The sequence below is a fragment of the Phaenicophaeus curvirostris genome, chromosome 1, assembly GCF_032191515.1.
Source record: "Phaenicophaeus curvirostris isolate KB17595 chromosome 1, BPBGC_Pcur_1.0, whole genome shotgun sequence".
Lineage (NCBI taxonomy): Eukaryota > Metazoa > Chordata > Aves > Cuculiformes > Cuculidae > Phaenicophaeus > Phaenicophaeus curvirostris.
Window position 1 is genome coordinate 4,638,914 of NC_091392.1, and position 22,030 is coordinate 4,660,943.

The following is a 22,030-nucleotide window of genomic DNA, read 5'->3' on the forward strand; positions in this document are numbered from 1 at the left end:
ACTTAGTTGAGATTTTTTTTTTCCCTGAGTTTTTTTTTGTTTGTTTTGTTTTCCTTCTCCCTCCTTTTTGAGTATATTATTTTTCTCCTTTTTCTTTTTTTTCTCTCTCTCTTTTTTTTTTTTTTTTTTTCCCCCGGAATCGATCGTTTACCACCATAACCCCCCTCGCTCCACTTCAAACCTAACCGAGAAACATCCCCGAACTCGCCGAACACTTTCCCCTCCAGCACCGTCTCCCCCCCCACCTCCCATCCCAAGCCCTCCGCGCCTAGCCGAGGAGGAGGAGGAGGAGGAGGAAGAAGAAGAGGAGCAGGGAGCGTGGAAGATGGAGGTCTCCACCGACCAACCGCGGTGGGTGAGCCACCACCACCCCGCCGTGCTCAATGGGCAGCACCCGGACTCGCACCACCCCACGCTTGGCCATTCCTACATGGACCCCACGCAGTATCCTCTTGCCGAGGAAGTGGATGTACTTTTTAATATCGACGGACAAGGCAACCCCGTCCCTCCGTACTACGGCAACTCCGTCAGAGCCACCGTGCAGAGATACCCCACGGCCCATCACGGTGAGTGATCCCGGAGACATCCCGGAGACATCCCGGTTCCCACCGGGAAGACCCCGGCAGCTCCTACCGGCGGGGAAACTACGTCACGGGTGGATTTTGGGGCTGGCTTATTGGAAATGAATCCAAATCCGGGCTTCCTTCCTTCTTTCTGTCCTTTCTTTTTATTTATTTCTTTGCTTTATTATTCTCTCTCCCCCTCTCCTTTTCTCCCCCTCTCCTTCTTTATATTTCTCTTTCTTTTGCTCTTTCTCTCCCCATTATCTCTCTCTTCTCCTCCCTTTCTTTCTTTCTCTTTCTTTCTTTCATCTTTCTTTTGTTTTCTTCCTCCTTCCCTCTTTCGCTTTAGTTCCCCCTTCCTTCTGTTTAATGAAGTTAACAGTTAGTGTTTTCATACAGTGTTTAGGTTTTTTTTTGCACGATTAAGCTGCTCTAAAGAAGAAAAGCGAGCTGGGGAGCAGGGGGTGTGAAAATCACCCTGCTGTCCTCACGCTTGGGCTATTTCATCGCACTTGGTGAGCTTGTTAGGCTTGGGTAGAAAGTTTTGTGCGTGCACTCAGGGCTGCACCACGGCGTGTGTTAAAAATAAGAAAGAAAGGGAAAAAAAAATAAACATCTTGGCGTAGTTAGGCATCAGACCTGGTGTGTTTTCCTATAGATCCTGCAGGAAGGTAATGATGCACAATGTGAATTTTGTTCCTGGGTCACAGCTTTTAGAGAAGAGGCAGAATACCTGAGGCCGATGCAGTCCAGGTCCATAGGGGGGTGAATGTTTTGGTGCCGTCTTTATAAGAAGAACTGGAATTATCCAGTATTTAGATCCTGAGTTTACCTGTACGGTTATAGGTAAAAGAGGAAAAATTAAACAGGGAGGGAAAAAGATGCTGATTTGTGAAGCCGGACGATGATCTCTATAGAGGCAAAATCTAAAAAGCCAGAAGTTTGCGGTAGAAATCACCCCTGAATTAAGGAGAAGAAAATGGGACGAGGGAGCGGAGCTGGAGCTGAGCCGGGTTCAGGGGGCTGCTCCCAGCCCTCAGCTACTTGTTGAGTGAGTTTGCATTAGGCTCCGCTCAGTAACTGCATTGTTCTGCTATTAGTCCTTTTAAAACAATTATTTCTAAGGATCAGCAGCCTTTGTCCTTTCTTTCTTTCCTTTTCTTTTCTTTTTTTTTTCCAATATATCAGCAGAAAGTGGAAATGCGGTCTCTCTGATCTAGCCTGAATATTATTTACTATGCTACTTCCTGGAGAAGATAATGAATCTTGACCCTTTCTATTCGTATAACCCACCTTCCCTTCCTTTCGAGCAGTTACTTTCAATATTGTTCACAAATGTCTGATAGAGTGAAAACTAGCTTGGAGATTTTCTAGACATTCTCAAGCTCCCATACAGACGTACTTGTCCACACTGCACCAGCTCTTTAACCAACTGTGGCTTTAGAGATCTGTGTTTGCATCTTTCCTCCTGTATATTTAGCCGTGTCTACACACATCTCACAATCCTTGCAGAGGTTAAGGCTCTCTAGATGTCCATGCATTTACAGGGCTTCATTAGCAGGAACAAACTTGCTTTTCTCCAATTAAATATCCGTGTTTTTTCGGCTTAGAGCGATTTGCTCAAGTTGCTGTGGATTTGGGAAGATTTGATTCTTTGGATATGTTTTTTTAAAGCAAGCGATTAATTTAAAATACTAGGTACCATCCATTAAGAGCGTTTACAACCAAAGAAAACAAGGTTTGAATGCGTAAATCTATTAAGTTGTTGGGTTTTTTTATTATTATTATTTTTGCGAAGTCCAGGTCTGTATTTTAAAACACAAGCAAAGGGTCTCTTGTCATAAGAAGGGGATGGCGACTTTATTTTGAGTCACTTGGTACTCTCTGTGCCACATCGCCACGAAAAAAAGCCGCCTCACATTTATGTGCAGCCTCGTGAAAGGATAAAAAAAGACAAATTAGGCGGTTTGCAAAGTTTAGCACCTCTTTGGGGAAGGTTATTATCACTCTGTGGGCATCTCTTGGTCTTCTTCGTTTGGTCAGAATATTCCCAGGGTTTGTAGCCCACGGCTGCACTCGGGAAATTATTTTTCCAGCAAAGAGAAAAAAAAAATTATTTCTGCAGTCGGGGCTTGGCTTCAAAGTCTTCGCTTCAAAGTCCGTGTGGGATTGTCTGGAAAAGAGAGAGAGTGAGTGAGAAAGGGCTCGCCGAATTCCATGTCCCAGGGCTGGCATCCCTGCCCGGAGGGTCCAGACCCGGAGACTCGGTCCTGAGCAGGATCGGAGCTGCCACCTCAGGCTATTGCAGCTTTAAAGTTTTGATTTTTTTTAAAGGCGAGGGAGGGCTCGCATAGGATGTAATTTTGCTCATTCTCTTCGGATGCCTCTGGAAAGGAGGGAGGGGGGTCGGTACAGCCCGGCACCGCCACGGGGGGCTTGTCAGGGTGGCGAAAAGGGAATGTAACGGGTGTTTCGTTGTGTTTTCTCTGAGCAGGGAGCCAGGTGTGCCGCCCCCCTCTCCTGCACGGCTCGCTGCCCTGGCTGGACGGGAGCAAGGCGCTGAGCAGCCACCACAGCGCTTCCCCCTGGAACCTCAGCCCTTTCTCCAAGACCTCCATCCACCACAGCTCACCGGGACCCCTCTCCGTCTACCCACCGGCCTCCTCTTCCACTCTATCCGCCGGCCACTCCAGCCCGCACCTCTTCACCTTCCCACCGACCCCTCCTAAAGATGTGTCCCCGGATCCGTCCATCTCCACCCCCGGCTCCACCGGCTCCACCCGGCAGGACGAGAAGGAATGCATCAAATACCAGGTGTCCCTGGCCGATACCATGAAGCTGGAGTCCTCTCACTCTCGGAGCAGCATGGCCTCTCTAGGAGGAGCCACCTCCTCGGCTCATCACCCCATCACTACCTACCCACCCTATGTCCCAGAATATGGCTCTGGACTGTTCCCCCCCAGTAGCCTCCTAGGAGGATCGCCCACCGGCTTCGGGTGTAAATCGCGACCGAAAGCACGGTCAAGCACAGGTAGGGCTTTTGGCTTCTTCATCCCTGTCTCTAGGGAGAGGAAACTGTGGGGGAAAAAGCGGGAGGCGAAAGGGAAACAGCTACTCCCTCCTCCCCTCTCTGTGCACAGAGGGATGCGCATCCGTGTGACGAAAGCAGCAGGGGCTCAGCTTTAGCTTCTCCACAGATTGTCCTGTTGGATTTGGAGTCAAACTCCCCCTTGTCCAACTGGGGCTTGGGGTACAACCCCAGGATTGCCATCCCAGGAGCCCAAAACCCCTCTGCCCCCCCTGCCACAGGGCTCCTGCCTCCCCCGCCACCCTGAGCGCCTACGGGGAGCTCAGCTGCGGCGCCTGAGGAGGAAGCGAAACCGAGGGAACCGCAGCATTAGTGTATCTCTCTGTATTTTAATTATGGTACTAAATCCCGGCCAACTTCCTCCGCCTGCTCTCCGCCTCGCTCTTCCCAGGGCCTCTTCCCATGCGGGGAGGGTTTTCCCTGAGGCTGTGGGGAGAGCCTGCCCACGCAGCCCCTAGTCCCATCCAGCTCCCTTCCAAGGTCTTTGACCACCTCCATCCCCATCCAGCTCCCTTCCAAGGTCTTTGACCACCTCCATCCCCATCCAGCTCCCTTCCAAGGTCTTCGATCACATTCATCCCCATCCAGCTCCCTTCCAAGGTCTTTGACCACCTCCATCCCCATCCAGCTCCCTGTTAAGGTCTTTGACCACCTCCATCCCCATCCAGCTCCCTGTTAAGGTCTTTGACCACCTCCATCCCCATCCAGTTCCCTGCCAAAGGTCTTTGGCCACCTCCATCCCCATCCAGCTCCCTGCTAGGGTCTCTGATCACCTCCATCCCTATCTAGTTCCCTTCCAAGGTCTTTGGCTATCTCCAGTCCCATCCAGACCCATTCTAGGGTTTCTGACCACCCCCAACCCCATCTAGCCAGGGTTTTTGAGTACCCCCAAAGCAAGCACATAAAATCATCCGCCTGGCCGCACTGCTCAGGGGGAGCAGGGGGGTCCCAGATCTGCACATCCTTCGGTGTGGGATTTGGGGAGGTTGTGCAGCTCGGACTCCTGATGCTCCAGGTCTGGATATTTTTGTGCACCGAGGGGTAGTGTGTGTGTGCAGAGGAAAGGGCGATTAGTGAAAACTTTTCTTTTCTCTCTTTCTCTCTTTTTTTTTTTTTTCACTCTCTATTTTTTTTTCCTTCTTTCCGAGGAGGCTGCTGCAGGGTTGCCTGGCATGAATGAGATCAGTTTTCAGGGTTTTTCCAGGGTGACATTTACTCTGTCTGTCTGAGCAGGGACTGTCTCTATTTAGCTGATATGTTTGAGCTAATCCAATTATTTTCAGACTGCTGCACGCGACAGTTGCATTGTTTATCCAGCGCCAGGAACTTTAATAGAGTCCGGATGCGGTTAGAGTGACAAAAAAACCCAGACCTGTATGTTTTGTACATGAAAGCAGGAGAGAGAGAGAGATGGAGTGAAACAAAAGAGAGGGACAGAGACTCAAACAGCCCCGGAGCGGCTGCCCCGTTTAACCAAAGGGGAACAAAACGACCTGGGTATTAACAGGAGCAGCTCCCCGCCTGGCCCCGGTACGGACCGGGTGCTGTGTCGGGATAGGGACTGGTTTATTCTCTTCCCCGGTGTAAGCCGAGGGGTACCGGGCTGCCCCGGCGCCCTCCGAGCCGCAGCTCCCGCTGGGGCACCGGCTGCGCGGTATTTTCAAACCGTCTTGGTCTCCCCCTCCCCCGCCTCTTGTTTTCCTTTTGCCACTTTCTGTTACTTTACCTTCTAGAGACACATCTGCGGTTCGTGATAAACCAACCCCAGGAGCAACACCTATTTTTTTTTTCTCTTTTTATTTTATTTTATTTTTTTGTTAAAAGTTGATTTTAGCAAGCTGGGAAGCTTGCAGGCAAAGAGGGTTAGCGCTGGAGGAAAAGGAGGGAGGGGGTGTTTTTGCAGGATGAAAGAGGGAGAAACGGTTGCAAATGCCTTTTTATTTTTCTTGTTGGGGGAGCAAGAGGAGAGGGGTTTAGTGCAAAGGCTCTGGAAAAACGGTTGCCGTTTGTGGTTAGGGTGCGGATGCCTCTCGCTCGAACGCAGCTCGGGCTGGGGCAGCGGGGAGCCAGCTCTGTGCTGAGTTAGCTTTGCTCTGGTCGGCTGAGGTCCTCTGCTGCTCTCAGATGGGCTGGGAGTGTCATTAGGTGCAAGAAAAAAAGAAAAAAACCCAACAAACCATACAACAGAAACCTCTAAACCCTCTGAAAACAGCTGAGATGTATGCCTGCGTCCCACCAATTCCCTCCTCTAATGTGGGAGTCAGTGGGCTGGGGGATACCCTCCCCAATTACCAGGGAGAGGATAGAGAGGTGCCAAAAAGAAGAAGAAGAAGGAGCAAAAGACTTTCATCAGGGCTCAGGACTGTTTGGAACTCCCAGTACCAGGGATGGATCATCAGAATGCAGATGCGGCGGAGAAGCCAGAGGGGTCTCTGCAAGTTGGGTGGTGGAAGCTTAATTGCAAATTTATTGATAGAGGATATTGGAAGAATGGTTGTGTATTGGCTGGGTCCAAGGAGGTGTTTTTGTTGTTGATTGTGATTATTTTGGCGGTCCTTGATGCGGTTTAACCTGAGGCCAAAGGAGGAGACCCCCCCCAAGCTCATACGCTCTCCTTGGAGCTGGGGCAGTGCTCAAGGAGTGACCCCAGAGTCCCCATACACATCAGAAAATTGTGGCATGAACTTAAATTTGCTATCCATCCCTCTCAAGGAGGAGTTGGAGGCTCCTGCAAAGCTCACCATGGTTTGCCTGGTCTGTACAGCAACATGGGGTCTGGAGGGATGCAGCAATCCTTAGTCCATAAGTGAAGCGGAATTGCCAGACCCCCAAAAGGAGGGACCCTTGGAAGGGATGAGAACTCCAGGGAGTCCCTTGAGCAGCTATGGGGTTTAGGGTGTCATTGTCATCATCCTTTTTCCCTGAGACACAGACCTGATGCTTCCAGTGAGGTGGTGCTGAGGGGGAGAACATAGGATCAGGCCCCTCCAGACCGTTTCCAACCTGTCCCAGGGATGTCACTCATCCATGGCCTTGGACCATTGCTTGGACACCCTGAACTTGGAAAGTGCTGGCAAGCCTGGGTCTCTTGGGCAGTTGTTTTTTTTTTCGTGGGGGACTTTCCCCAACTCCTTTTATCTCTGCTTTCCCTAAGTGAACTATGTGCTCTCTTGTTTCCAGAAGGCAGGGAGTGTGTAAATTGTGGGGCTACCTCAACCCCTCTGTGGAGAAGAGACGGCACTGGGCACTATTTGTGTAACGCCTGTGGACTCTATCACAAAATGAACGGGCAGAACCGGCCCCTGATCAAACCCAAGAGAAGGCTGGTGAGTTTCCTTCTTTTTTTATTCTTCTTTTTCCTTCTTCTGCAACTTTTGCTCCTTGTCCATATCCTGGGATGGAGCTCAGCCAGCTTCAAAACCTGATCCCACTGACTGCAACAGAGGGCTGGTGGGGGATGGGGGGAAATGCTCAGGGTGATGCTCCCAACCACTGTGAGCTTCTGTTTTCTGGTCCTCTTGCAAACTACAAAATAGGTTGAATAATTAAGATCCAGGGCTGCTTACAAACCAGAACAGAGTTTTATCCCAGGTCACAATGGGGCAGATGCCTCTGCATAGCGCTTACTAGGTGGTGACCCAAGAATATTGACTCTTCCCAGGGGACAACAGCACAAGAGTAATTTCCTAGTGACCAAAGAGATTATCAGGAGAACAGAAATTCTTCATGTCCCTATCCCCTTTAGCTGTCAATGTTGCGGAGCGAGACACAAGCTGGGTACTGGGTGCCACTGGGGCATCAGCCAGAGCTTGGTCCTTCAAAAGGACTTAACTGATAATCATGGTGCCACTTGAAGCTGGTGTGGTCATTTGTACCTGAGCCATGTGGGTCTCAAATTGTGTCATTTCTGCCTGGTGAGCAGCTATCACCCTCTCCAAGTTGGTGTGAATGAGGATACAAGGTAGGGGATGGCAAAGTAAGAGCAAGCCTGGAGAGTGTCCAAAGCTAAGTATATTCCTTGGGCCACAGAAGTAGGAGGAAGATAAAATATGTGGGTAAATACTTGAAATAATAGTTGTAAGCCTCACAACTGTACTATGTACGGGTGATACATTACAGACTTCCCAGCCATCTATTTGTGAATTTCCCTGGAAGCCACAAAATGATCTGGAAGCTGTGGGCATCCCTAATAAATGCGTTGAAGTATATTTGGCAAATAATCGGGCAAACCACAAGGGGAAAATATACATCAAGTGGCGGGAAAAAATATGTTCCTTGCTTGGGAAGCGATTGAATGTTTTGAATAGAGGCACGTTTGGTTTTGTTAGGATTAAAGACATGGCTGGACTCCTGCGGGCTGCTCAAAATGTGGAGAAAAAATGGCTCTTGACTCTCTGTGGAGTTTCTGAGCTGATAGATGGATCTGGCTGGTTGTGTGAGGCTTGTGCCCAGCACAGCTGAACCCTGCAGTCAGGAGACGGTCCATTGGTCTTGTGTTCCCCGTGAAGGTGCTCATGGCCTTGGTCCGGTGACTCTTAGGCATGGATTCAGCTCCCTCACCTGTGAGGTGCCTGCAAAATTGGATGAGCGTTATTCCCACAGGCACTGGGAAGCGTTTGCAGGATATGGTCCCAGGAGGAGTTACACTGCGAGGGGCAGTGGCGTCGTCTCTGTCTGGCTTTGCGGGTTTTGGGGAAGATGCGGGTTTGCTTCTCCACCCCCAAACTTCCTGCAGGCAAAACCTCTCCTTGCCTTCTTACACGAGCTTTTCCCGTATAGCAAAATGTTGTTCTCCCTCGTCTTTCATAGCCTTGTTAGAAAAAAGGAAAAGCTTTCTAGGGAGGGAAGTACAGACTGGGATTTTTAATTTTTTTTGGGCAGCTCTTGGTCTCTTCTCCTCCTCCCCTAGGCCCTTCTGTCTTAAATACACACACACCTCATTTTCTTTTCCCCCCTCGTTCTCTCTTCATGTGTAAAGTTAACTTCCTAGGAAAAAGCTGCCGGATATCTGAGCCCTAGAGATAACTCCCAAACAACAGCTCTGTTTCCCTAGCCCAAACACACAGGAGCTTGAGCATATCCAAACAAGTGGAGGGGGAGGCAGAATAGGAAAGCGGCTGGAGAAGCGGGGGGCGAGAGCTTTCAAGAAGTGTCTGATGGAATCATGAAAGAATGTCCCGAGTCACCCTCAGCTCGGCACATGTAAAATGAACTACATAAATAAATACATTGTAAAAGGTCATTCTTGGGGGAAAAAAATAGAAAGAAAGAAAAAAAAAAGTAAAGAGAGACCTTGTCTTGCATAATCACTTCAATCTTGGGCATTTTAATTTAAGTTAGAAAAAGTTCTCGTTCTTTGCATGTGACCTTTGCTAAATGGGAACTTTTGATTTTTCTATGTATTTTTTTTTCCCAGCGCTGCCAGGGAAAAAAAAAAAAGAAACATTTCTAATGCTGTTTGCATCTATATTTATTTTGCTTCCTAAACTAAAAAAAAAAAAGGCACAAAAGCTTGGCCCAAATTTGCATTTTGTGTGCGTAGATGTAGATTTGTGTGTGTCTGTGGCTTGACTTTATCTCTCCTGACTTGTGAAGGCAAGCGAGCTGGAGAAGGCAGCGTGCGTATGGAGGCTCAGGGTGGGGATCCAGCGTGTGCTCCTCTCCCTCTGCCACAAGTTTCCTGTGTGACCTTGGGCTGGTTTTGTAGGCTGCGATCCCAGACGTGCTGAAACTAATGAAAGGACTCTGATGGGCTGGAGAGAGAAGGCAAATAAATCCTTAGATGCTGAGAAACCAGCCCAACCCTTATTAAGTTCAACAAGCGTCTTTATAAGGGTTTTCTTTAGGGGAGATGGACAGAGTCTGGCCAGCCGAGGGGGCTCAGGGAGCTCTGCTTCACATTGGGGTGGAAGATCTAGAGATGTTGGCGGGAGAATCAGGAATGGGCAGGTGGTACCACATCATCTCTTTACTTAAAAGGTCTACAGACCTCTTGGAGACTGTTCCGGTTCCCATTGAGGCCAATGGCAGCCCTCTCACTGCTGTTACTGAAATAAAACCTTCCTCTGAGTTTTCTTCCTTTCCTCTGTTTCTGTGTCCAGCTGCTTGGAAGGATTATAGCCAATTTCTCGAAAGGCCCATGCACGTGCAGTCTTATTTTAGGGAGCTGATGATTGCAACTCTCTGGGTATTCTGTGTAAATCCAAACACCAAAAATGTCATAGAATCATAGAATCATAGAATAACCAGGTTGGAAGAGACCCACCGGATCATCGAGTCCAACCATTCCTATCAAAATGTCCCTTAATTAAGCATCTTTATAAGTGCTTAATACCTCCCGTGCTTTCCTCACTTCCACCTTCTCATCACTACCAGCACTTCTGAAGTTGTGCCCTTGCTCATATGCAATTGGGCCATGGGGTTTGGTCCTACAGATTTTATGGGGTACCCTGTTGGTCATCCCACTACTTACGTGGTCAGGCTCAGGTCGGTGATGAGCATCAGTGGATGCCATTGCTGGGAGCTTTTACAATAGCATTATTATTCATTATTTCCTGACCACTACTGGTGTCTCTGGTTTAGGTTGGTACAGCACAAAAGGTTCAGTTTGGGACTGAAAGAGCACAACGTTTAAAATAATCAGCTAATGATGCTAACATTTTATAGGGGAAACACGGCAGATGGAAAAGGTTTTAGAGAAGACAATTGATGTTGTGATTTATTCGTTTATTTAATGTCAGAGTTTGTTTGAAGGCAGCAAGGTGGTGGCCAGGCATGCCTTTTAAATGCACTTGCAGTAAAAGAAATTACGGTGAGCGCCATGTAGAAACCCCAAATATCTTCAAAGGGGATTTTCCCCTGTGTGGGCCGAGTTAAATATCACTGGTTTTTACAAATTTCCTTAGGCTTGATTTTTGGGTCTGATAAGGGCAAAGCTGCCACCGAGATACTCAATCCAGCCTCTGAGCCATCTGTGCTGGCCAGCAAGAGCTGGGGGACAGAAAGCTGCAGACTTGGCCCTTGGGTCCTGGTGACTGCTCAACTCTGCAAGCTGTTGTGTCTATGATGTGTTTGAAGCACGCATATTAATCCGGTGATTTTGATGGGAACAAAATTTGGGGTTGTGACGTAGTCTGGAGGAGGACAGGACTGAGATGTTTGCGTGCACATCTTTTCAGGGGTCTGTTGTTCATGGTGGGATGCTTCAGCTTCTCCTGCTAGCACTGGGATTTTTGTAACCAATGACCTGCGTGCCGTTCCCACCTCATGCTTGCCATCAGCATGGAGAAGTCAGCTAAAAGCTTCCTCAGGCTTGAGACTGGCTCATTTCAGCGTGGTTTATGGTCAAGTAAAATGCAAGCATCCAACCAGGCAGCTGGTGAGAGCCCCTTACTGTCACATCTGGGGCTTTGTGGTGCTTCCTAATGCTCATGGGCATCATATTATTTATTTTTTTAGGCAGTTCTTTCTGTCTAATTAAAAGAAAAAAACCCTCTATCTAAAACAAAACCAACTCGTCCTCTCTCCACCTACGCCGCATTCAATTATGATTAAAATTGCAACATGACCTAACAAGAGTTGGTATTAACGCTAGCGCTGTGCCAGTGTCCATGTTTGCATTTTGGGTTTGTTGTACGATACCCAAAGATGCGTTTTTTTTTTTTTTTTAAATGTTGGATGTGCTACAGTGTGCGGCTGTGTGGGGTGAGGGGTAAATTTGAAACAGTAAGAGCACAAAAGAGAGCATTAAAGGCTCAGTTCTGCAAGGTGCCAAGCACTGCTATGATCTGGCAAATCGCTTAAGCACATGTTTTAACTTTAAGCACATGAGCAGTCCCATTGAAAGCAATGCATCGGGATGAAATCAGAGCTCTGGGACTGTGTCATGTTGATGAAGAAGAGATAGGACAGGGATCTAAAGGTCTTTTTTTAGGAGCTGTAGGCACTTGCACGCATGCAAACATGCATACGCATTGATATAGGAGTCTGCAAACTCCTTTTCCACCTTCAGTGGTAGAAGGACCATTTGCTTGCTAAAGTTACAGTTTTTAAATGAGAAACATGAATTCATGCGTGTGAAAGAGGAGTGACTTGGCTAAATTTGGCTTTGCTAAATAATTATGGTAGGTAACAAAAAAGCTTCTTTATACACCTTAACATACAGCTCTTTTCCCTTGTTCTTTCCCCTTTATGAAATAGTAAATTCTTCTTTCAGGCTCATTACCAACCCTTAAATAAACATGAAGGTTTAGGCTGAAAAAGGGTGTAATTAAAAAGCTAGGATTCTCACTCTTCGCCACAGTGTTATTTCCGATCTGGAACCCGTATCCTTTGAAGCTGAGCAGAATTTGCAGGACTGGGCCACGCTTGCGGTTGGACCCGGCGAGCAGCTGCCCACCAAGCTCAACGCGGATCTCATCCAGCGCTCACTGGAGCCGTCGTGACTCATGCCGTTGACTCCAGCAATTGTTGGTTCAGGCCCTGACTGCAGAATTAGACCCCTGGGGGGTCTGAGAAAATTAAGATGGAAAGACATGTTGGCATTTAAATAATATTTTCCCCTCTGGAATGGGTTGTGCCAACGCTGCTAATTTTGATGCGTCCTATCAGAGGTTTAGCACTCACTTTTAGGATGCCCTTTGGCACCTGATTCAGTTCATATATAATTTGGGATTAAAGTACCTCAGGCATTTTTTTCAAAATTATTGTTTGTTCTCACAAGCCAGTTTCTGGAGGCCTCTGTCGATGTGCGTCAGTCTTGCAGGGTTGATGTTTTCTTTCTCAGCAATTTTGCTGATTGCATCGGGGTTTTTTTTCTTTCTTTTTTTTTTTTTTTAATATGGGTTCTTTTCTCTCCCTCTCCTTCCCTTCCCCTGTTTCTCCTCCTCCTTCCCACAGTCTGCAGCCAGGAGGGCAGGCACGTCCTGTGCAAACTGTCAGACCACCACTACCACCCTGTGGAGGAGAAATGCCAACGGCGATCCCGTCTGTAACGCCTGTGGGCTCTACTACAAGCTGCACAATGTAAGTGTGAATGTAACACTCAATAGTGGGGCATCAATTTGGGTACTTGATGGTCCATAGTCTTCCTTTACTTAAGGATTTCCAGTCTCAGGTTGTGCTGAGATCTCCTTTATCCCTTTGGGGACCTTAGGGGTTGGAGTGATGAGTCGGCATCCCCTCAAATGTAGGCAATCTGACCCGGGGAGGTATAAAACAAGGCTGTCCATGGGTAAGGTTAGAGTTTTCCCATGCCGGAGCCAAGAAAGGAGGGGTGGATCAACACAGAGAGACATTATCTGCTGCTGATTGGACTCTGTGTCGGAAAAGACAACACGCTGTCCTGCAAGCTGACACCCCCTCTATGCATAGCTTGATTCCTCCAGGAAATACAAACTCTGGAAAAAAAACAATATATGCCAGTAGCTATTTAGATCTTTCTTGGGTTTGTGGCTGCCTTTATCCCTTTCCTCTACCCACCCCAAAAGATGATTTATTTAGGTCGTGTGTTTGCCCCAGTTGACGTAAGCAATTCCTAAACAAAAAAGGACTTGATTTAGTTAGTGAGTTGCAGAGTCTGCTCACCCTGCAATCTGAATTTTAAAGTGTCTGTCATGGAAGGGAAGGAAAAATGAAATTAAATGGCTGGCAGATTTAATCTACCATTGCTGTGCAAAGCCAGCTTGCAGGAACCAGGGATATGTGCCCCAGAGAAAGAGCTAAAGGGATCTGAGAAGTCCTCTACTGAGTAAAACTGCTAATAAAGGAGTCTTAAGGCTACTCCTGTTACTCTCATTCCACATGTGGCATTAGAATAATTATTATGTCAGAAGAAGGAAAAGACTTTCAATTTCTCTGCTTTGATATCACTTTTATTTTTTTTCTAGTGGTCTTAGGCTTTATGCTTGGCTTAGAAATCTCTGGCTATGTTTTGTCCTCATGTCCACCCACGCAAACACATCAAAGACAGATCGGGTTTCATGGGGCACCCAACACTTGTGGTATCTCAGTCCCTTCCATTTGTTATTTCAAACTCTTTGGTTTCTTGGGATGAGTAAACAAGTTTGGATTGAGTAGGAAAAAAAGAAACCCATCCAGGCTAATTTTTCACCTGTTTTGTGAGAGGTGTCTCTCTTGGAAAAAAGGGAAAATGTGTTTACCCTTTAGCAGGCAGGTGTCTCAGCACGTTTTGAGTCCTATGTAGCAAGCAAAGCTTGTCATCAAACTCCTGGTGTGATCAGTGCAAACAAAGGGGTTGGACCTGGAGTGAAAACTCTCAGAATATCACAAGAAAATATTCTGTTTGCTCTTTCAATGGAAGGGGGCAAGGTCAGTAAGCTTCACTGAAGAAGTCTATGCTTGTGCTATGTTTGCATTTTGGCCTTGTAGCCACCAGTGGTAGGGCTTAAACCGCATAGCTTGGGAGGCATTTAGGGAGGCATATACCTCAGCTGCTGTCCCTGTACCCCAGCAAATCCCTTTGAAGAAGGCTTTTCTCGGGTGCTATTTGGACCCGATAGAGATGCCTGTGTTCGGATGAGATGATTTGTACCCTTGAAGATGCTGTAGTTTCTCCCCGTGACTACAAAAGCAGGCAAGATGATGAGTTCAGCTGGGTCTACATGCATTGTACACATCTGACTGAAGGAATCTCCCTTAAGGTGTCTGAGTGCTGATGTTCTCCAGAGATGTGCCTGCAAAAGCACATCCTTTTCTTTTTCAGACTAACATTGTGAACATTGTTGGCCTGGATTGACCCCTAGATCCACTGTTTAGGGAAACTCCAATCCAGCTGTGAAATTTGTGACATGGGGCAGGCCTTGAGCACATTGGAACCATTTTCATATTCATTAAAAACACTGACAGCTGCTGAAAATCTCAGCACAGCTACTTACCAAAGTCAAGTAGTGTCTTGCCTTATGAGCAACTCCATTAATGGGACCTACTTAAATGAAACTCCTAGAGGACTGAAATATTGTGTGCATCAACATAACTAGGCAAGGATACTAAAATCTGGCTATGAGTGGGCAGATCCCTTTCTTAAACTGTTTTAAGATGATGCTTAGTTATTACTGTGGTGAGAAGTGGGCAACATTGCAGCTCGTAGTCCTCAAACACAGCACCCCTAATTTTAAAGGTCCGTAATAGCAAAGCAATGGAGCATTGCTTTGCAGCTCAAATGGCTTTAGTGGCTTTGAAGGCCACATTGTTCCTCAGAATCAAGCTATTTTGCAGTAAGGCAGTGGTAGCTTTATGGAGATGCCTTTGCTTTTTGGCTACTGGGAGGCAAGACCTAGGTAGCTGTGTTAACTGCCTGGTGAATGGCTCCATCATCATCCTGTAGTCAACTCAAGGCAGGGATGAAGTCTGGTGGTTGCATATGGACTGAGTTCCTTGCCTGGTGCAAATTGGTCTGTTAATGTACAAAACCCATTTGTGTAGGATATGGCCCTACTTTTGTGTATTTATAATTGTTTTCCACTTGGAGAGGTGTCAGAAATAGAGAGGCTTATCACAGAATGTCTCTCCCAGTGTCCCTCCCAAGCAGCTGAGGGTGCCTGTACAGATGTTTTGTCAATGCCAGTGAAGGTCTTTGGTCACTTAGAAGATGCCTCAGCCCTGTTTCAGGCTAGGTTGTAGCAAATTCCTGGCTTCTTTATTTGGACCCGCAGCTTTTGTCTTTTCTTTGTGTTTAATTGACTTTTTCTTGGACCTTAAATCATTTGGGTATTTTAACAGTCTCATCTGAAGATGAAACTTACCCAGTTTTTAAATCCACACTGGGCACGATTGCAGAGAAGAGGCTGGGTTTTTTTTTTTTCCTCATGGAGCTATATTTTCATGGTGCTATTTTTTTCATGGGGCTACATCAGTTTGTTTTACTGTTGATTCCCACAGCTTAAGCAAACCCATTTGTCAGTAGGATATAAGCAATAATCATAATAGTCTTGGGGTGCATTTAGTGAAGCTGCTGGCATTTCTCCCACTGACTTCAACAAGAGCCGGCTCCATTAACACCAGTATTAACAATGACTAATATTTCACATTGATATGGTGCCTTTCATCCTGTGGCATCCCAGAGTGCTTTCTAAGATACAGCCAGCCTGGAAGATTAACCCAACATTGTAATGACTATGTCTAAAGGATAAATCCGCTTCAGTGACAGGACCTTATTGAGGTCAATGGCAAAATCCCATTGTCTTCTGTCAGAGCAAGATTGGACCTACAATGTCTAAGACTGTCTCCTGGATTTGATCTGTTGAATGTGAGGTTCTCAACCTTGTTATTTTAGCCCTTCTTAGGAGTGAGATGAGCCTTCACTCACTTCAGGGATGGGTGGGAGTGTACCTTGCTGGAGGTGCACAGCAGACTGGCTTGTAAGCGTAGAAAAGAGTGAGTTTCCATTGTTTTCGGTAAAAGTCTTCAGGAAAGACCTCTATTTCCCAACATCCTGAAGCAGGGATATGTGTCCCGAGAGCAGAGTGGATAACATTTTGCCTATGATAACACAAAAGAGCATAATTCCTGTCCATAATTAATTGGCTCCATCTGAAATTAATGAATTTCATGTACATTCATCAGGCTGGTTTAATTTTAATTTAGCATGTGTTTGTCATTTTTATCACAGTGAATTTTTCACGGAGAAGCTCCTCCCTCTGGGTCTCTCATTTATCTAACTCAGAAAGAGAGATGAGTTCATGGCTTTTGGGGACCACTTTAACTCTGCTGTGACTGGCCTTTGAAGTAATTGGAAAAAAAATCCAGCTCGCTGTGGTTACAGTGCTGGTCTCATGCCTCCTTTACCCAAGTTGGTCAGGTACCTGCCAGGAGGGTGAGACCACGTGCGCAGGGATGATGTGTCTAGCTAACAGCTTGGATGGCATCGCTGACTCTAGCTGCATGGCTGGCCATGGCTTTGTCACTAACCTGAGCAAAACTGGTATTCCATCCTTAAGTTTCACATCAAACCATAGCCTGGGCCAATCTGTTCTTAGCAATTGAGTGAAATGTGAGAGATATTGCTCTGGGGAAGTGATCAGGACATGGCACCTAACTGACTTAAAACAGGTCAGGCAAAGCTTTCCCATCCCAGCCAAGGGACGCAAAGGGCCTTTCTTGTGTGCGTATCTCCATTCCCTCAGCAAGAACAGGAAGCCAGGGAGACGGGTGATCATGTATTTAAAGTCCATGACATTTGAGGTTTTTGCTTGTTTCTGCCTGAGGGCTGCTGTTGAGCTGCACATGGGCAGATTCTTCTTTTCTCCCTTTAGCAAGCAGGGCTGCTTCCTCCAGTTCCCTTTAGAGGCAGAGGAATCAGCATTTTATTCACCCATTTTTAGGGTGAAGTGAAGTTTGCCATCACTGCTGGTACAGAAAATCTAAGATCATTAATTCAGACTGGGTTGAAAAACATTGGGATGCCTAAAAAGGAGCAGATGAGTCTGGTCTTTCCTCTCCTCGTGCCTCCATCCCTGCTTCTAACAGGGAGCTATTGTATCCCTGCCTCCTGGGGAGAGAAATCTGTGAATGATACCCATGCTGCAGGGAAAGGCACCGAACAGTGTTTGATGAGCAAGAAGTGAAACTTTGCTGTGATCTGAAAGAAGGGAATGCTTTGTTCCTTGTGCTGATTTAAGATCTTATGGATGAAGATCTGTTCAAGAACCTTACAGGAATCTCTTTTCATCGTCCTTCACCAGGGCTGAGACAGTAGTTGCCAATGGATAGCAGATCCATTTTTATTCCCTTTTGCAGAGTATCTATCAGCAGTGTCATATGCTCACATTTTATTAAGTAAAGAGATGTTCGGCCCTGGGGCGTTTGCTGGGCTCTCCTGCCTTCTGCTGTGGGTGAAATTCTGCAAAGGAGCCAGCACAAAACCTACGTGACTCCCCATGTAGGCTCCCAAGTCCAGACTTTTAAGGATGTTTATGGGTATTGGATGCATAAACCCCTTCCCAAGGGCTTTCCTGGCACCTGTGCTAACACGTATTGTGATGCTGATTCTTTAATCAGCAATAAGAGTTAACAAGAGCTAATAAGAGTTTTGCACAGGAGGTCCAACAGACCTTTTGCTACAATTTCCCAACGCCAATGGGTGTATGTGAGGTCATTGCCACTGTGTTTTTCCATACAGAAGAACAGAATGCTTAGGCTTCCTAGAAATATGTCTGTAAGCGAGTAGAAAATATTCTGCCTGACAGCACAGATACCTTCTTTAAGCCACCCCCCTTGCAACCATATAACACTTTAGAGATAAAACCATATCAGCAAAAGTAAACCGGAAAAATGGTTGGAACAAAATTTTTTGAAAGAAGAAAAATAAGACAAATATCTGTCACTTTTGTGAAGAATTTTCCCAGCTCCCTGATGCTGCTGTGAAAGTTTGAGACTCCTCATGGCACTGAAACCCCAGCAGCTCTTGCCGCTAATGGTTTTAGATCAGCCAGCAAGCCTCCGGGTGAGGCAGTGTCTGCAGGGAATATTTCAAGGTGATAATGATTGGTTTCGTTCCTAAGCACAGTGCAATTACCTAATGCACAGATAGCTGAAATTTTTCAGCTGCTGTGAGTTATTCAGGACATTTTTCCCCTGTGAGGCTCTACCAGCAATTTTCTGTTGCCTTGTCTTCAGTATTTTCAACTGATCCCTGGTGGGATCTGAATTTTGGGATGAAGGGGAAAAGGTTGTGCAGCTGGGGCACGTTGGGTGTGCAAGGGGAGGAGGGGGGCTACTGGTTATTTAGCCAGTTCTGTGTACATCCCTGGGACTGTCTGGGCATGGGATACACAAATTCTATGGTGATTTGGGGAAAAAGGATGGAAGCACCAAAAAAAATAATTGATTTTTGTTTAGATTAACAGACCCCTGACTATGAAGAAAGAAGGAATTCAGACCAGAAACCGAAAAATGTCTAGCAAATCCAAAAAGTGCAAAAAAGTCCATGACAACCTTGAAGACTTTCCCAAGAGCAGCTCCTTTAACCCTGCTGCCCTCTCCAGACACATGTCCTCCATCAGCCACATTTCACCTTTCAGTCACTCCAGCCACATGCTGACTACACCGACACCGATGCATCCTCCATCCAGCCTCTCCTTCGGACCTCATCATCCTTCCAGTATGGTCACTGCCATGGGTTAGCGAGAGACTCCCCTGCTGAATGCTTACAGTCTCAAAATGAGATTTACTTTATATACTTGCATTTTTGCAGGCGTGTGGTTATGGGTCTGACGTCCCGAATCAAGTGGGAGGGGGAAAAAAGAATAAAAAAAGATAAATAAAAATGTTATTTGAAGGCATAAGAAAGAAAAAAACCTAAAAAAAACCCAGAAAAAAAACTACAAAAAAGCACAAAAAAGGAAAAAAAAGAAAAAAAAGAGAAAAAAGTTAAAAAAAAGTTTTAAAAAAGTGATGTTTGCCACTTTTTAAAGGAACTCACTATGGCGTCTATGTATTCTTACACACTGAATCTGGATACCATTTGTGAATAAGCCATTCAGAACTTGCATTCCCTATTGGACAGGATCTCTAGTGCTGTGAAAAATAAAATAAAATAAAATAAAAAACGCTGAACATTGCATATAACTTATATTGTAAGAAATACTGTACATTTGAGGAAGACTTTATTGCATCTGGAGAGCTGTAAAGAAAAAGGCATGAAGGACTCCAAGAGATTTTTTTTAAAGGAAAAGAAAAAAAAAAAGAGATGGGAGGACAATTTAAAACCAGAAACACAAACAATGCAGACCAAGAGGAAACGTGGTCTTACGAACAAATGGACCAACTGCCAGTCATGTCTTCTCCTTTTATTTTATTTTAATTTTGGGGTTTTTTTTGTTGGTTTTTTTTTGGTTTCTTTTTCATTTCTGGGGAGGGGGCTGGCTAGAAAGGTTTTGATGATGCATTAACTAACTAACTAACTAAATAACTAAATAAATAAAACCTGTAGGGAGATCATTCATTTTGGGCCATGGGCCTTTTACATAGGAAGTACCAATGGTGTCAGGCAATCAGTGTTAACATGCGGACATTGCCAACAAGGGGTTTTCAGATAGCCATTCTCCAGGTCTAAACGCATTGTGAACAAGTTCCTGTAATTGTTGTTTGTATGTATAATTCAACGCACCAAAATAAGAAAGATGTAGATTTATTTCATCCTATTATACAGACTGAATGGTTGTACAAATTTATTTACTGCTAGTGATAAGACCTGCTTTTTTTGTTTTGTTTTCATATTTTTTCCTCCTTTTTTTTTTTTTGGAGAATAAACTAGATTAAATTCTGTTGACTTAAAAGTGTTGTGTGCTTTGGGGTGGGAAAGAGAATGTGTTTCTGTCTTTATTATTTTTTTTTAGAATTTGTTTGATGGTATTTATTATGTAGTTACCACGGGTATGGGAATACGTGTCTCTGCGCTCATGCTGACAGCCAACACAATGTTTGTGATGGCTTGATAAAAAAAACCCAGAAACACAGAACAAAGGAACAAACCCCCTCAGAAATAAATGGACTGCATGTTACTGTAACTCCACTGTCCAGTGTGTACTCCCTGTCCCTCAAACTGCAGCCCAGCTGCTACCCCACCTGATGTTGGGTTTCCATGTGGGATGAGTCTCTTTCGGTCTCAGTCAACCGTTGCCACCATGGTGGCAAATCTGTGTCAATGACAATCTGGGACTGGGCAAAGTGCAAAAGTATGGCAGGGTCCTTACGGTCCTGGCTACTTTTTGGGTTTCTACTCCGCCTTGTTGGGTACTCAGTGGTATAATTTGACGGCCTAAAGTTGAGATCTTGATATGAAATGGACCAAATGCTGTTCCTGTGCTAGGAGGAACAGGTAGAACCTGTTACAAAAGGCTAGGTTTGATGGTAGAGAGAAGACAATTCCCCAGAATTCAAAGGCCATCAGCCAGCCCCTTCCTTCAAGAGTTTTCTTGGAAATAATGCCATTTATATTAACATTATTTTTGTTAATAGCAAAGTTTGGCTTTTATAAATTGATTTCTAATGATTTAATCCTAAGGAATCAGTCCTCCTTCTATACCTCAGTATTTACTCTTCCAGCTTCTTTACACCATCATAAAGGTTGGACATTTACTTTCCAAATGAAGGTTAAAATTCTGATTACCCCATTCCATTTGCTGGTGATTTAAACATGGTGTGATAAGACAGAAGTTGCCAAGGCTGTGAGAAAATGCTTAAAAAAACCCTAAACAAAAAAAATAACCCCCAAACATAAAAACCTCAACAGGCATGACCTTCAGATGAATTATTACTTTTTTTTTAATGAGAGTGAAATAACTGAGTTCTTTCATCCAGAAATATGTGTACTCCTGCGTTTTAGTGCCAAGTGGATGGAAAAATACCACCATGTCTGCTATTTTTAATCCACTTCCTCCTGGGTGATAACTGGAGAGGGGAACAGTGGCATGGTCTAATCTTCTGCAGGATGGCTCACATGAGTAAAGATGTTTCATGTACGAAAGACCACTTCAAAACTTTCAGGATAATCATACATAGGTCAAACAGTCACTTGATTTGGGAATGGGGGAGGAGGGGAAGAGGATTGACCTTTATTTGGGCTTTTTTTCCCTTGTTTCAAAATGAACTTAGTAAAACTATGTCTGCCATAAAAGAGGATTTAGCAGATATAAGCAGAACAGGCAGTAATTGTTTTGTAATATTGTATATTCTTTCCTTTTTACTCTGTTGACAAAAATGTGTAAAAAAAGTCAGAACAAATGGTACATATTTAAAATCTTATGTTAATCACCTTTCTTCTTTCTCAATGAATATTTTAAGCATAAAGACTAAATGTTGAAATAAAATGGAGTGAAGAATTACTGAGATGCAAATGGAGATCTTATTGGCTCCTAATTAATCATCTGTGAATTATAAAGCTGTTTTCAATTAGTCTGACAAATCAAAGGAATTAATCATCTTTGCTGATATTAAGCTTGAGAGATTATTATTTTTTAATTCGTGATGCTACAACCTTTCTCTTCTTTCACTCATCAACAGATTGCAATTGGACTAATATGTTGGTTCCAGGACCTCTGCAATGGTGAAAATTTGAGGCGGATTTGCACTGCAGATTTTTTCACTTGTGTATCACACTGTTTAATTTACTTTAGAAGGGACTGGCTCCTGAGTTCTCAATCTAGCTTTTTTTTCCCTAAAAATCAGAAACACCTTCTTTCAGTCTCCTTCTAACGTTATTTCGTAGGTCTTAGTGGAACTGAGTGAGATGAAGCAGGACTGAGGCCAATTCAGAAAAGGAGCATCCTGAAAAGGAAACAAATGCACTCTGTCTGCATATAGAATATACTCTAGGAAACGCAGTTTGTCTAGAGAGTTCTCCATCACTTATCTTATATTC

The 22,030-nt window shown here is 45.2% G+C and overlaps 1 protein-coding gene across 2 annotated transcripts; it reads left to right on the top strand.

The window, feature by feature from the left end:
- The first annotated feature begins 212 nt into the window (after positions 1-212).
- Positions 213-21,439, top strand: GATA3 (GATA binding protein 3). 2 transcript variants are annotated; one of them, XM_069868329.1, is made up of 5 exons: positions 213-566; positions 3,058-3,594; positions 6,835-6,977; positions 12,550-12,675; positions 18,508-21,439. In XM_069868329.1, exons 1-5 carry the CDS (start codon positions 326-328, stop codon positions 18,790-18,792), a joined length of 1,332 nt encoding a protein of 443 aa, XP_069724430.1. In that variant the 5' UTR covers positions 213-325; the 3' UTR covers positions 18,793-21,439. The 2 variants fall into 2 exon arrangements, with proteins under 2 accessions (XP_069724430.1, XP_069724345.1); XM_069868244.1 differs by having other exon boundaries at positions 215-566; positions 6,832-6,977; positions 18,508-21,434.
- Positions 21,440-22,030: the final 591 nt, after the last annotated feature.